This window comes from Vipera berus, assembly GCF_964194415.1.
Source record: "Vipera berus genome assembly, chromosome: 2".
Taxonomy (NCBI): Eukaryota; Metazoa; Chordata; class Lepidosauria; order Squamata; family Viperidae; genus Vipera; species Vipera berus.
Genome location: NC_138203.1, coordinates 122,526,904 through 122,540,450, shown reverse-complemented (window position 1 = coordinate 122,540,450; position 13,547 = coordinate 122,526,904). Strand labels below are relative to the sequence as shown.

Below are 13,547 nucleotides of genomic sequence, written 5' to 3'. Positions count from 1 at the left end.
CGGAGACCCAGCTGTGTGAGCCTGACAGCGTGGATGAAGATGACCCACAGCTGGCCCTGTTCAAGGACGCCCGACGCAGGAGGCAGTCAATCAGGAGTAAACAGAGGAAGGCAATGGGGCACCTCGGAAGGAGGCAGAGAGAAGCCACGCCCTGAACTGTATAAAAGGGGAATGCGTGGGAGGGCTGGTTTGCTGAAGGCAACCGCTTGATTAGTTCCTGTTTCATAGCTCCTGTTTCATGGTTGGTGTCTTGTTTTGCTGTTTTATGTTAATAAATTTGGCAGGCTTAATTCCAGCCTCTTGCCGTTTGTAAAGGGGTTGTCCCTGCCTTTTCTGCAGGGCCGGTAGCAGGCTGGTACAGAACAGAGCCCTCCCCCAGAGGGAGTGTGGCTTCTATTGTGTTTGGAAGAAAATAAACGAAAATACAAGGTCATCTAAAACAGCCTCTCAATAAAACTATTAAGTCCAGAGTATAAATCTGTGTAAACTGCATCCTGGCCTACATAGATCATGTTTGTAAAGGAAGTCTAATACATGTTTACTATATCCTCCTCAGCACAATTCGCACCTAAATATTTCTTTTTTTTTTTGTTTTCGAACTCCTTCCTAGCCAGGGGTGCTGCTAGGTTGGGTGTATTGGTTTCACCAAATCAAAACTATACAAAAGACCCTTCCCCTCTTCGTGAGGAGAAGTCCGGAAGGGAACTGAAAAACTTCTCATTCAAAACACGGTCAGCCTGATCATATCTGATCAAGTAAGGGTAAGATTTCAGAGTCTACCAATAGAATGATCAGGAGCACCATATTGTAAAATGAGGCAGGGCAGGTTTGCCCCAGATTGAGCTGCTATCCCCTCAGCTTCCTTCTTTGCAAAGTTAGGGCAGCAGCCCACCCCAGCCTCCTCTAGGAAGCTATGAACGTCAAGACAGAAACCAATGGGTGTAGGCTGGCACTTCAAAGACAGCAGTGAAGGAGGAGGACTTCACCCCAGGCTGGGATTCAGTAGCTCCTGGGAGATGAAAGGGCCAACTGGTTGGCACTGCAGGTGTCTTCTCTTCCTTTGCTTACCTTTCCTTAGCTTTGTTAGGTCCTTGTTAAATATTAAAAATGCCAGAGAGCCAGGCAAACAGCAGGAATGACAGCCCGGAGTTTGCTCTCAAATGCCCTTAACAGCTGGCCCTGGGGTGCCAGAGCACTGCCTCTGCTTTTCAAGACAAGGAGGCAACAGAGCAGCAGTTCAAATTACAGAGGCTGGGTACTCTGGATGCTAAGAAATACGTATTTTGGTTAATTAAAAAAAAAACCCTAAGGTGTTATTTTTAGTCAGGCTGGCAAGCTGATTTGGGTGAGCTTAAGGGTGTTAGCTCAGCCCAGTAAGCCCTCTAATATCTGAAAGGAATAATAATAATGGAATGGACAAAAATACAATCTGGCAATGGTTTACAACTTGATCATTAAAAAAAAAGAAACTGAAGGCTTAACAACTGGCAAAGGCTTACAACTGGAACATTAAAAAAAGAAAGTAAAGGCTGTTCAAACTAATGCAATCAAGGTCAGAATTAAAAAAAATCAAATGATTCAAAATGCAAATTGTGCAAAGAAGCAGAAGAACCAGTAGATCATATACTCAGCTCATGCAAGTAGATTGCACAAATTGCTTATAAACAATAACATAACAGAATTGCCAAAATGATTTACTAGAACATCTATAAAAATTATCATGTGCCAGCGATGAAAAATTGGTGGGCGTACAAAGTTGAGAAAGTAGTTGAAAATAAATTTAACAAATTAAAATTTTGTGAGATTTCTGAACAACAAACTGATAAAATGTTTGCTCATAACACATCAGATTTAACTGTGGAAGAAAGTGTGGATAATTGAGGTGGCAATACCAGGGGATACTAGAATTGAACACAAAGAACTGGAGAAGATCACAAAGTGTGAAGATCTGAAAGATTATGGCATAAACTGGAAGTTGTGGTCCCAAATGGTTATCGGCATATTGAGTGTCAGACCCAGAAAAATTTGGATGACACTTAGAAATAGTGCATTGAATTTGCAGGAATATTATACTGATATATTACAACTTTTTAGGTTCTTGGAAAAGTATCAGAAGGTCAATACTAGCTAAAGAACTGGGAGCTATGATGTCACATTGTTGTATATATAAAAGTAATAATAGTGTATTTTCCCGGTTTGGTTTGGTTTAAGAAATTATATTAAACATAAACTGTTAAGTGTTAATCAGTTCTTTCCTAAATCTGATATATAGGTTGAAATAATTTGATTTTGGACACTGGGTGGCAGGCAATACTTCCTAAATGCACTCTAATAGTTATAGAAACTTGTGGACACAAATTCTTATTTTTAAAAAAAGAAAAGCTATCTGCTAAGAATATGATACATATAATTTGCAATATGCTTGTCACCTTTTATTACTTAAAGACTGTATTTACATAATCAGATTAGTTAAAGATCCATCAATTTTGCTCGCACTTTTTACTCTTGGAGAATATTAACCTTGGTAAGTTTTTGTTATTATTATTTTTGTGGTTGAGAATGTCTTGTGAGGCTCATTCACTTGGTCAGTTTAAAGCTCAGTGAATTGTGCAAACCCTGAAAGAGGGTTAATTGTTTAACTAGGTTCAGTGTGATGCATGCACACAGCCACAAAGGAACTATTTCTCTCATTTAGTAAAATTTCACAGGATATTATAATGTGTAGATGCAATTTCTTTTTGCCTTCTAGGCTTACCAGTTGACTACCAAAAATCAAACCTGGCTTGTTCCCCTGTGGTCTTAATATTTGGTTCAGGTGAAACAAGTAGAAGCAGAAACTTTTCCCAACATGGTGGTGATGATAATATAATTTATTAAAGGTGTATGCTCCTGAATTGCTCCAACTCCTGACAGCTTACAAGATGAATGATAATAAAAAGTTCATTTGGCAAGAAGATAAATAATTTTGCTCACTATTGTCTGTAAAGAAGCTGCTGGATTAAGACACAGAATTTAAAAAAAGTAGCACCATGGATGCCAGGATTCTCAAAGGAATTAAAGTACCTCAGTCTTTTGGGATCAGATGTTAATAATTAGGAAAAAAATATGGTGGAATGTTATCCAATGTTTTGATGAGCAGATCCATTTGTAAGAGTGTTTTCTACCAGCCACAAATCATTTACCTCCCAAAATGTAAACTAAGGAGATAAAAGGATTTGTCCAAAGTGAGACCCAATGGTTATCAAAATGCCAAAATACAGATCCATTCTTTTGACTGCTGTTTTCTGTTCTAACACACATTCCACAGAAGGACAGTGGAGGATATAAGAGATACAAAACGCCTGACTGAATACAGAATAGAAGCTGAGTATGAACTTCAGAAGCCCAGGGACTAGTAATCCCCCCAGAGGCCCAATATGTTAAAGATGAAACATCTCTAGCAAATACAATCAGACAAAACATTCATGCCACACACACCAAAGCCAGATGAAAAACCAAGCACATCACACAGACTCATACGCCACAGGACCTACTGCATTTTGAAACAAGATGCAAACATAGACATAGCACAGGCAAAATTTCTCCTCCAACTCTGGCACTCTTCCAAAAATTGCATCCCCCATTGTTATTCTTGGAGCCTGGAGACATGACAGGCAATAAAAAGAGCATATAAGGTCGGTGCTTCCTAATGAAATGTTTTTGAGAACTAGCATTACTATTAGTTAAATCAGGAAGGGCAAATGGCCCAACAGAAAGCAAGAAGTCCCAAAGCTGCTTTTTCACAAGGCAACTGGACTTTCTTGTTTTTCTTTGAAGACGTTTCGTTTCTCATCCAAGAATGTTCTTCAGTTCTGACTGGATGGTGGGGAGTTGAAGAAGCTTCTTGGTTGAGAAGCAAAACGTCTTCAAAGAAAAACAAGAAAGTCCAGTTGCCTTGTAAAAAAGCACCTTTGGGATAACTATGACCTGGATGACTGAGAATCTCCATAGACAGAAGCCAAGAAGATTGTCTTCAAGCTTATGGGTTTCACCGATTTGTTCTACAACCCAGCATTTTCTCACTTTGTATTGATGTCACCTCTTGCTTGACAAACATATAGATTGTATACTCATTTGCATGGACTGATCTCCTATTTTTTTTTCTCATAGATCTTGGTGATTTTATAAACGAGAGTGGTCAATTAATCATCACCTCAGAAATGGATAGCCTTTGGTGCTCTCCCTTCACATAGAGCACTAACTTTGAACTGACTGGGAATGGACAGTCCATCCAGTATAGAAATATTTGCCCAGAGTAGAGATGGGCAAGGGACGTGGTGGCTCAGTGGGTTAGGACGCTGAGCTTGTCGATCAGAAGGTTGGCAGTTTGGCGGGTTGAATCCCGAGTGCCGCGTAACAGAGTGAGCGCCTGTTACTCGTCCCAGCTTCTGCCCACCTAGCAGTTCGAAAGCACGTAAAAATTCAAGTAGAAAAATAGGGAGCACTATGGTAGGAAGGTAACAGCGTTCCGTGCGCCTTTGGCGTCTAGTCATGCCGGCCACATGACCACGGAGACGTCCTCGGACAACCGCTGGCTCTTCGGCTATGAAACGGAGATGAGCACCGGCCCCTAGAGTCGGAAACGACTAGCACGCATGTGCGGGGGAACCTTTACCTTTACCTTAGAGATGGGCAACTTTTTGGACAGTCCATCAAGGGTACCAATTCCAAGGGAATGGGACCATTTTATTTTATTTTATTTCAAAATACACTCACTGTATTCACACTTGCATGTGTATGTTTCATGCAGGTTTAAAACCCATTCTGTAGAATATTTAAATGTTCTATTATACTTTATTCTGCCTGTTCATAATTTTTTTTTGTGTAATCAATTTTATCCCTCCAAAAACCTGTAAGTATGATTCTTTGATGCAACTTTTAGCAACTGAATCTGACCCCTGGCTGGGAGACAACTTGTGCCTTCACAAAATAGAGGAATGCCCTCTGTATAATATGCCTCCAACTGATAATAATATTACAGTCCTAAACATGCTTAAAAGGAAAACACTTCAACACAATGTGCTTTTCTTCTGAAACAAAAACCTAAGCAGTATCGTTATTGTTTCCCGCAAAACAATAATTACTCTAACACCCTTCTTGTATACATTACATTACACTGGATTCAAAGCATTTGATCTACACTTTTGCAAAACTCTGTTCCTATAGGGTGAGCCTACAGAAAATGCTCAGAAACATAATTTCAGTTTCTTCCGTGGATCAGCAGTAGTTAATTAGTTATGGTTCAGAAGGATCTCCGACAGTCTTTTGAACTTTCGTCTTCCTTGAAAAGGTGAATCTTTCCTGCCTTAGAATCCTGCCCTTCAGTCATTTTTCTGGTCCTCCCTACCTTCAGAACAGCGGCTTTTTCAACTTGAGAAACAGGATTGGGAAGAACCAGTGGGAGGAAAGATGATGACAGTTTTTTGGCAGGTTGGTATAGTTTCAGGGCCTTTCCACCACCAAGTTCTAGTGCTCTCCGCCCACCCCTGAGTCAGCAGAAATCTATACAAGCACGGAGTTGGCTGTCTTCCTTGCCAATCTTTATTCTACTCCATTGTCTGTTTCCAATAACTTTAGCCATCTGTCTTCCCCAAGATAATTAATGGAGACAAAGACCTAGTTCTATAGAGAAATCTATAACGCTGGAAAAAAGTGGAGAGAAGAGGAGAAGACAATCACCAGCAGCAAAATAGATGGACTAAAAAACAGGGGTAGTGGTTGTGTTGTTAAGATCTGAGCCAAGCTGGGGATAGATCACTCTGGAGAAGATTTATCTATGTGATTGCTAAGAGTCAACACCTACCTGATGATGTATAATCAGAAAATCAAAGCTTACGAGTTTTTATAGGACTCAAGGCTGCCCTCGGATGGTGTCCGAATAAGGCAAAACATAACTTTAACATTAGTACAGTTAAGAATAACTCGACTGCCTTGCTCATGGACTGGGAATAAATTGAAGGCCATGCCAGGAGGAAAGAAAGATGTCATCGGGGCATATTAGATAAAAGTGGGGACATGGCCTCAGGCATCTAGCACAGTGGTCCCCAACCTTTGTAGGTTGGCGGCCTGGTGGAGGGAAGGGGAACCAGGCTGCACGAATGTGTATGTGTGTGTGCATTGCTCAACTTAGGCGAGCAGAGAGCTCATGCACATGCGTGCATGTGCCACAGCTCAACTTATGCAACTTATGCCGGCCCACTGCATGCGCAACTCGAGTTGCGCATGCATGTGCACACCGGCCCAACACCCGCGGGGCCAAGTTCCAAATAGGCCGTGGCCCAATATTGGGCCACAGTTTGGGGGTTGGGAACCCCTGATCTAGCACATTGACCTGGGTTTAGTAGGGAATAGGGAAGGAATGTAATCTGTCAAAAGTCAGAATCCTTCTCAAAGATCCTTCTTCCAGTAAAAGATCTTACAGGAATCCAACACAAGGGACCTGAGGATGATCCATTGTAACCAACGTATGACATGGTTGAGGAACTAGACAGTCAAGCTTATTGAACCTCATGGTAAAGGCCTTGGTCAGATTAGATCAGATCAGATCAGAATTTAGCTCCAGTTTATTGTCCCTTGTCCAGCCAGTTAACACATAGAAAAAAGAGACAATATTAGTCCAGGCAATTTATCATGAAATTTAAAACAAGCGCAACAACAGCATCATCCGAAATTCCACCTCCAAACAAATAGGTATACAGTATGAGCTGTGGGTCACCACTAAGGTGCCCTGTCAGAGACAGCCCTCAAATTCAGGGCCGAGAAAACTCAGTAAAATTGCTAATGCATGGGAGGAAGGAAGGAATAGAAAGACAAAAAAGAAGGCAAGTGATGGAAAGGAGAAAAGGACAGGAGTGGCGTGGGACAGCATGTTTGCCGAGTGGCAAGGGTACAGACACAAGAAATATGGATCATCCAGCAATGCTTGTTGGTTTTGTTTTGTGCCAGTGAGAGCCATGAAGATCAATTTTTGCCTTGGGTTCTGTGTCTCGATGGATCATCTAACCCCTTTTGCATCCTGGTTGTTCTTTGGTTGCTTTTTCTTCCTATCCTGTGCTGTGCTCTTTCCTTCCTTCCTTCCTTCCTTCCTTCCTTCCTTCCTTCCTTCCTTCCTTCCTTCCTTCCTTCCTTCCTTCCTTCCTTCCTTCCTTCCTTCCAGCACTTGCCTGCTTCCCCTCCTCCCTTCCCTTCTGAGTGCGATGGGAAAAAGCCTGCATCTCCCTGCAGCAGAGAATGAACCAGCCTTGGCTGCAGCAACCTCAAGGACAATTCAAGGAGAAAGCAGCAAAGGGAGAGGTGGAGGTAGGCAGGCAGACAGAATGGGTCTGCTTTGAATTCCCTGATGCTTTCCTGGAGCACTGTTGCCTTCCCACATTTGGAAACCCAGATTGTTTTATATGGAGAGCAAATCAGGGAAGAGAAGCCCTTGGTTTATCTGCCCTTTTAGAAGGAACAGAAACATCCGCATCTCAAGATGCAGACAATGGTTAGGAAAGACACTACTTCAGTCTGTCCAAACCTCAGGAATCTGTGGGACCTCAAGGACATCATTCCTCACTTCCCTCCTGCACACACATACTCCGGAAAAAAAGGAAATAATTATCCTCAAAATAATTGGTTCCTTGTTGCTAAATGTTGCTACATTCCTATGTAGTTACTTATTATCAAGGGGGAAGGGGAAGTACAATACCCATGCTTAGAGACACCACTTCTTAGGATTCAACCTTTCCATCCCGACATTATGCGTCAGAAGGCCTTGGCTTACATTAAGCCTAACAAAGCACCACACCGAGAATGGCAAAGCAATGAATTGGGGAAAGAGAGAGTCCTTCAGATCATCTGATCCCAACGTCAAGACCAAGTGGGCCTTGAAACTCTGTGGTGTTTCAGGTGCTCCCAGCATCTGCTGCCCGAGGCGGTTGCTTCGCTCTCCTAAGTTGCTGCAGGGTCCAAAGAGCGCCAGCAGCTCTAGTGCTCTTTGTCCATCTAGTCCAGCACTGTTTGCCTCTGCAAGCAGACAGTGATATCTTTGGGCCTGTATGCAGAATTGGCAGGGCTTTTTTCCTCATAGAACCCTCAGAACGGAGTTCCGGCACCTTTTTTGGATGGAACCTTGTAGGGTAGGCAAGGCGGGTTGTATGACATGTGTGAGTTCCGGCACCTTTTTCTTTTACAAAAAAAGCACTGAGAATTGGAATATAGAACTCAGACTGAATCAGTTGTATAATGACCCTTTGGAATATAATGTTACTAGATGTATGTTCTTGCTCTATCTCCTATGTGGCTCCTTGGGAGTAGAACCCTTTTTTTATTTTATTTTGCCAATCTGGGCTGGGTAATGACTAATTGGTTATAGAGTTTACACCCTGAAGGGATCAAAGGATATATTATTTCCCACCTGTAAATTCATAGTTAGCTTAGAATGTCAGGATTTGGGCTCAACCTATATATCAAAGCTACAGGGTTTCCTTTTAAGTCTGTAATGATTTCACATTATTGTCCATGTTTTCCTTTCTCGTCGGGTTTCCTTGTCAGGTGTAAAACAAAATATATATTTTTGAATTTGGGATCTGCTTACAGTAGTACATGTTCAAACTGTTATTGATCAATATCTCTTAAGGTCTACACAACCTTTTGGTTCTTGCTCTAGGCTTCCTTGGGTGCAAGAGACCAGTGATTCAATATAACTAACTATGGAATCAATAAAATAATTCTTTGGATCCTTGCCAGTTGTTGGTGCTTGAGGGTGTGTTTTTCAACGCATCCTAGAATAGGACACTAATCCTACTCCTGATTGCTCCCTTTCAGTTTTAACCGATTACGTCTGGTCTTCCGTAAGTAAGACAACTCTCACTAAAGAGAAACCAATAGCCTTCTCCAAGCTGGCCCCTCTCACCTTCATAATCTAAACAATGTTCAGCATTTGGCCGAACTTTATCTGGGTTTGGGACTAAGGTTCTAGCCTGGTAATTCTGGGATGGAAGAATACTAGGGCTGTATAATTGTGAGGGATGGTGCTTATGGGGAGGGAAGCAGTGTGATGGATTACAGTAAAGCAGAAATTTCCCAGGAAGGAGGGAACATATTCCAGAATGGAAAACAAGACAAGAGCCAACACAGCCCGGATGTGGACAGGAGTCAGAGGAAGATAGTACGAACAGCCATTCCCTAGAATCTCCCAGGGGATATCCGGTAGGGTGAGAGTAATAAAGCTTTAGTCTGGCATGATTCTGTCTATTATGTGTAGGACAATACAGAACTGAACCCTGGTTTGGTTGTTCTATGTTATTCTTGGGCTAAGCCTGACGACAATAGACTGGGAAGTCAAAAAAGCATCCCAGAAGAAGGCAGTGGCAAGTCACTTCTATATTGTTGTCCAGACAATTGTGTCCATGAATTCATCAAGAGTTGAGCTCAACTTGAAGGAAATATTCTTTTCTTTGGGAAAGTATTGGATTTAATCGAACAAGAACACTGATATCTTAAATCTTGCACCACACACCAGGAAATTGGAGAAATATATGGATGCATTATATATAATAAAACCATACTTGTAATTTCTTTGCGAAAAAGATTTTTTCCCTTCCACCCTTGAGCAAAAAATTTGGGCACATGATGTATCACTGCCATTACCAGGAGAAGAAAATTTCAAAAACCTTTTGGAAAACAGCTAAAGAAAATAGAGTCAAGGGGGGAAATGTTGACTCTACCATCCTTAGACAGGTTGCCATGACTTGCATCAAGAATGCCTAAAATCTATAGCTCAGAACTCCTACAATCTCTGCCCTTGTGATACTTAGCCTGAGAATACCAGTGGGCAATTTTTAGGCAATTGAGCTATAGTACACAACCATATAATTGACCAGTTCTGCTTACACAACTTGATTACAACCTTGATTAGATATTATATGACTGGTGATCCTACAGAAATGGGCAGACTAAGATTTTCATTTTACAGAGGGAATTAAAATTCATTTTGCCTGGGTGTCCATGTGATGTTAGGTTTAAGAGAAGCCTTAGACACTTTTTTGCCCCTGCTGAGAAAATTATGTCGCAGTTTCTTGGAACTTCAAGGACTGTCATAGTTATTCACCACTGCTTGGAAACACAATTTTCTTTTCTTGCTCTAGTCACCTGAAGGAAGAGTCACAACTAGATGGGCATTAAAATGTGTGAATCTGATACTTGTATCAGAGCTCCATGAAATGGAATATTTAAAAAGGCATCCAGTAGGGCAGCCCAAAGCCAGAACCCCTGTTGGGTTGTTACTTTTCCCTGGGGATGAACCGGAGTGAAGGAAAAGGAGCTGTTTTGTTCAACCATCAGGGAAGAACACAAAGCACTGGGTCAAACCACCTCTAGAAGAGTTAAGCCGTCTATCTTCCACGGATCACTAAACCAAGCCCTTCTGAATTTTGCAAGCTTTAGTCTGTATAAACTCCAGCCAAGCAGCATAATTCTTGCTATGTCAAGGGAATCAAAACCAGAAGATTTAGGTTAATATAGATTGATCTGTCTCCACTACTCTATTCATAATAGTGTGAAATTGGACAATCTTGGTAAATCTTTCCTTCAGTTCCTTTAGGCACCTAAGCATACTAACTAAAAAGTATGCTCATAACTCTTATGAGCAAATATGCATAGAATTGCATGGTTAGTCATGGATTCTGGCCTTTTATTTTGCTTTAACAATACCTCGCATCAGAAGAGAATATTTTTCCTGTCAGGAATGTAAGAAATTTCCTGTACTAAGTTACATCTTTACACCCATCTGACCAAGTTTGGACTATCACACTTGAGCTATCATTAAGATGTTAGCAGTGGTTAGCAAAACCTCTAGTTCTTTGCTGACATATGGCAGTCATCTAGGTTTCTGCAACCCAGCTATAGTAACCATATGTTGGAGCATGGTGGCCAACCAAATGCTCCCAGCCAATCTCTAAACCGAGCATAAAGCCACTGAAACCCACCTTGCCTGTCCTGCTGGAATTCACATATAGTTATAATGAAGGATAGTTATAGTCTGAAATTCCTCCAACATGACTTTTAAAGCTATCCAATCTGGAGACAAGCTTTGCAGCTTTTCTAGTGGTTGGATTCCACAGTGCAACGATGTTCTGGGTGCAGAAGGACATCTTTTAGTTTAGCTTGAACCTCCCACCCAACAGCTTTCCTGGAAAAGCCTTGTGCTGCTACAGTCACTTTTGTGGTTGTTGCTATTATCACCCAAGTGGTGAGATGGCACGCTTCGCCAAGAGTGCCACTTGTTAAAGTGATTTGGAGTTTTTCCCAAGTAATCTGAGTACAGCAAGAAAATAAAACTCTAGGGGGAACATGGTCCAAATGAGTTGTGGCCAACCATCTAAGACTCGGAGATGCATTCTGATGTTTAATGGATAATTGAGGACTTTGGGGGAATAGCAGTGATGCAATGTCATCACCAGGGAGACTGGCACTAGATTTTTCAGCTCCCTCTCCTCCCACTTTTTAAGAAGAAGTAAGAAAAGTGCATTCTGTGGAAAATTGTGCTGCTGTTGTTATCTGTGATTGCTGTCAGACTTTGATAGGGTAATCTCAAGTGCGGGGATGGGCTTTGGAGGCTGGGAACAAAAGGACCCAGAGGACTACAGTAGATTGCCCACCTTCGATCTAAATAAAAACTACTGGGAAAATATACAGGGTAGCTAGGTTATTGGACTTTCTCCTTTGATCTAGCAGTCTGTAGCTTTGGAAGGAAGGAAAATTAAATGGCTTTGTTCCTTTCTCTGACAAAGGCTCCTAACACAGACATCCAGCTCCCTCACATGTATAGCACTCCAGTTATTTTATTTCAGAACAGGATTGCACAAAACACTTGGCAGATTTAGGCAATACGTAATCACACCCTTCACACATTTTCAGAAGCCTCAAACTGCTTCCTTTTAATCATGTTCACCCTCCCACCCAAGTCTCTGGAGGCTGTTGCTAGAAATGATGACAAATAAATGATATAGGCAGACACTAACTATCTTGACAAAGTTCCCCCTTGGCCACTTAGGAATAAGTGATTTAATTATATTTCTGCGTCAGGTGCCAGGACCTGATATTTTAAGTATGTTTAGCATCCAATTACTGAAAATATAATTAATTCTTATCCAATTAGACAGACAGACAGAGAGACAGATAGACAGAGATAGGAAGGGAGGGGGAGAGAGTGAGAGAGAGAGAGAGAGAGAGAGAGAGAGAGAGAGAGAGAGAGAGAGAGAGAGAGAGAGAGAGAGAGAGAGAGAGAGAGAGAGAGAGAGAGAGAGAAAGAGAGAGAGAGATTGACTTTGTTTTGAAGGGGGTTTCAGTAGTGTCACAACATAAATGCAGATATGTATGCTCCTAAATAAATATTGCTGCTAAACTCAGTAGGTCTGATTAATTTGTTAAGGAAGTAATGTTTAATTCTTGGGATAACAGTAGACTATTTAGATGCTAGTGCTAGTTCTTAGTGGGTTAATGGGTTAGTGTAGAACTTAGATATGTGTAATTGACTTTGAGATGGTTGGTTACACTGAATAGGTCATAGAACAATTTTAATGTAAGCATTTTAAATGAAAGGAATGGCTACATTTTAGCAAGTTTCCATTGTGATATTGAGACTACAGGTATAAAGAGAGGTTGACGCACACTCGAATAGTAACAACAATGAGGATAATTTGAGATTATCGAAAGGGATGTACATGAAGAACGGTAGACTTTGGATGTAAACATTTTGTAAAGGACCCTCATAAGATGATAAAATTTATTATTTTGCATTCCTTAAAATGTGCAAGCCAATCCTCTGGCAATTCTTGTTATATAGTAATGCATGTTACTTCCTTTATTTCATGCCACTGATGTCCCTTAGACACCAATGATTATGCATGCTTTCCCTTGCTTCCATCCGTAGTGGGTACTAGGGAAGCCCCTATTTATTCTGCTGCCTGTGTTTCTGGGTCCTGCTCCCAAATCCTGACATGATGATCTCACTGATTAGGAGCCTGCCCAGTCATTTATCTGGTACCTTCAGTGGGGGAAGTCTTGAGTCTTCTGCAGAGCCCGTGGACATCAGTGTAGGTCTCCTGGACTTTCTGGAGAGCTTCAGCCCCACGCAGCTCCATAAGGGAGCGCAGCTCCGACAGGGTGCAGCCAAAACCACCTGCATGGTTCATTTCTTGCCGCTGGTTTTTGGGATAGAAATCCACAGAGCTGTTGGCCATGTCTCCCATGTTGGACGTGAGCCACAGCCGAGCTGGGTACACTGGGCAGAGGTGTGGGGGATGAAGAGTAGACTTGAGCTAGATTAGTCTGGCAGACGGAATGGAAAACCTGTGTGGAGGGGAACGGAGAAAGCATACATTGGCTAGGAAGAAAAGATTGTCTCTGCAAAGAATGTCATCCATTCCCTCTGTTTCCTGGTTGCAAATTCTTCTCGCTTACCTGCTCAGTCCCGGCTGTCTCCTGGATTCATTCTATAGAGCCTCAGGGGTGGGGCCACAAGGTTT

General features: G+C 41.8%; 1 protein-coding gene across 16 annotated transcripts in view; it reads right to left on the bottom strand.

The window, feature by feature from the left end:
- The window catches only part of ATP2B3 (ATPase plasma membrane Ca2+ transporting 3), a gene marked incomplete at both ends in the record, with an annotated part of 87,938 nt that extends 74,667 nt beyond the window's left edge, over window positions 1-13,271 (bottom strand). For all 16 annotated transcript variants that reach the window (XM_081321608.1, XM_081321600.1, XM_081321609.1 and 13 more), the window contains one exon: window positions 13,067-13,271. In XM_081321608.1, the coding sequence (XP_081177734.1) occupies window positions 13,067-13,271 (205 nt within the window). The remainder of the gene's footprint in view (window positions 1-13,066) is intronic.
- Window positions 13,272-13,547: the final 276 nt, after the last annotated feature.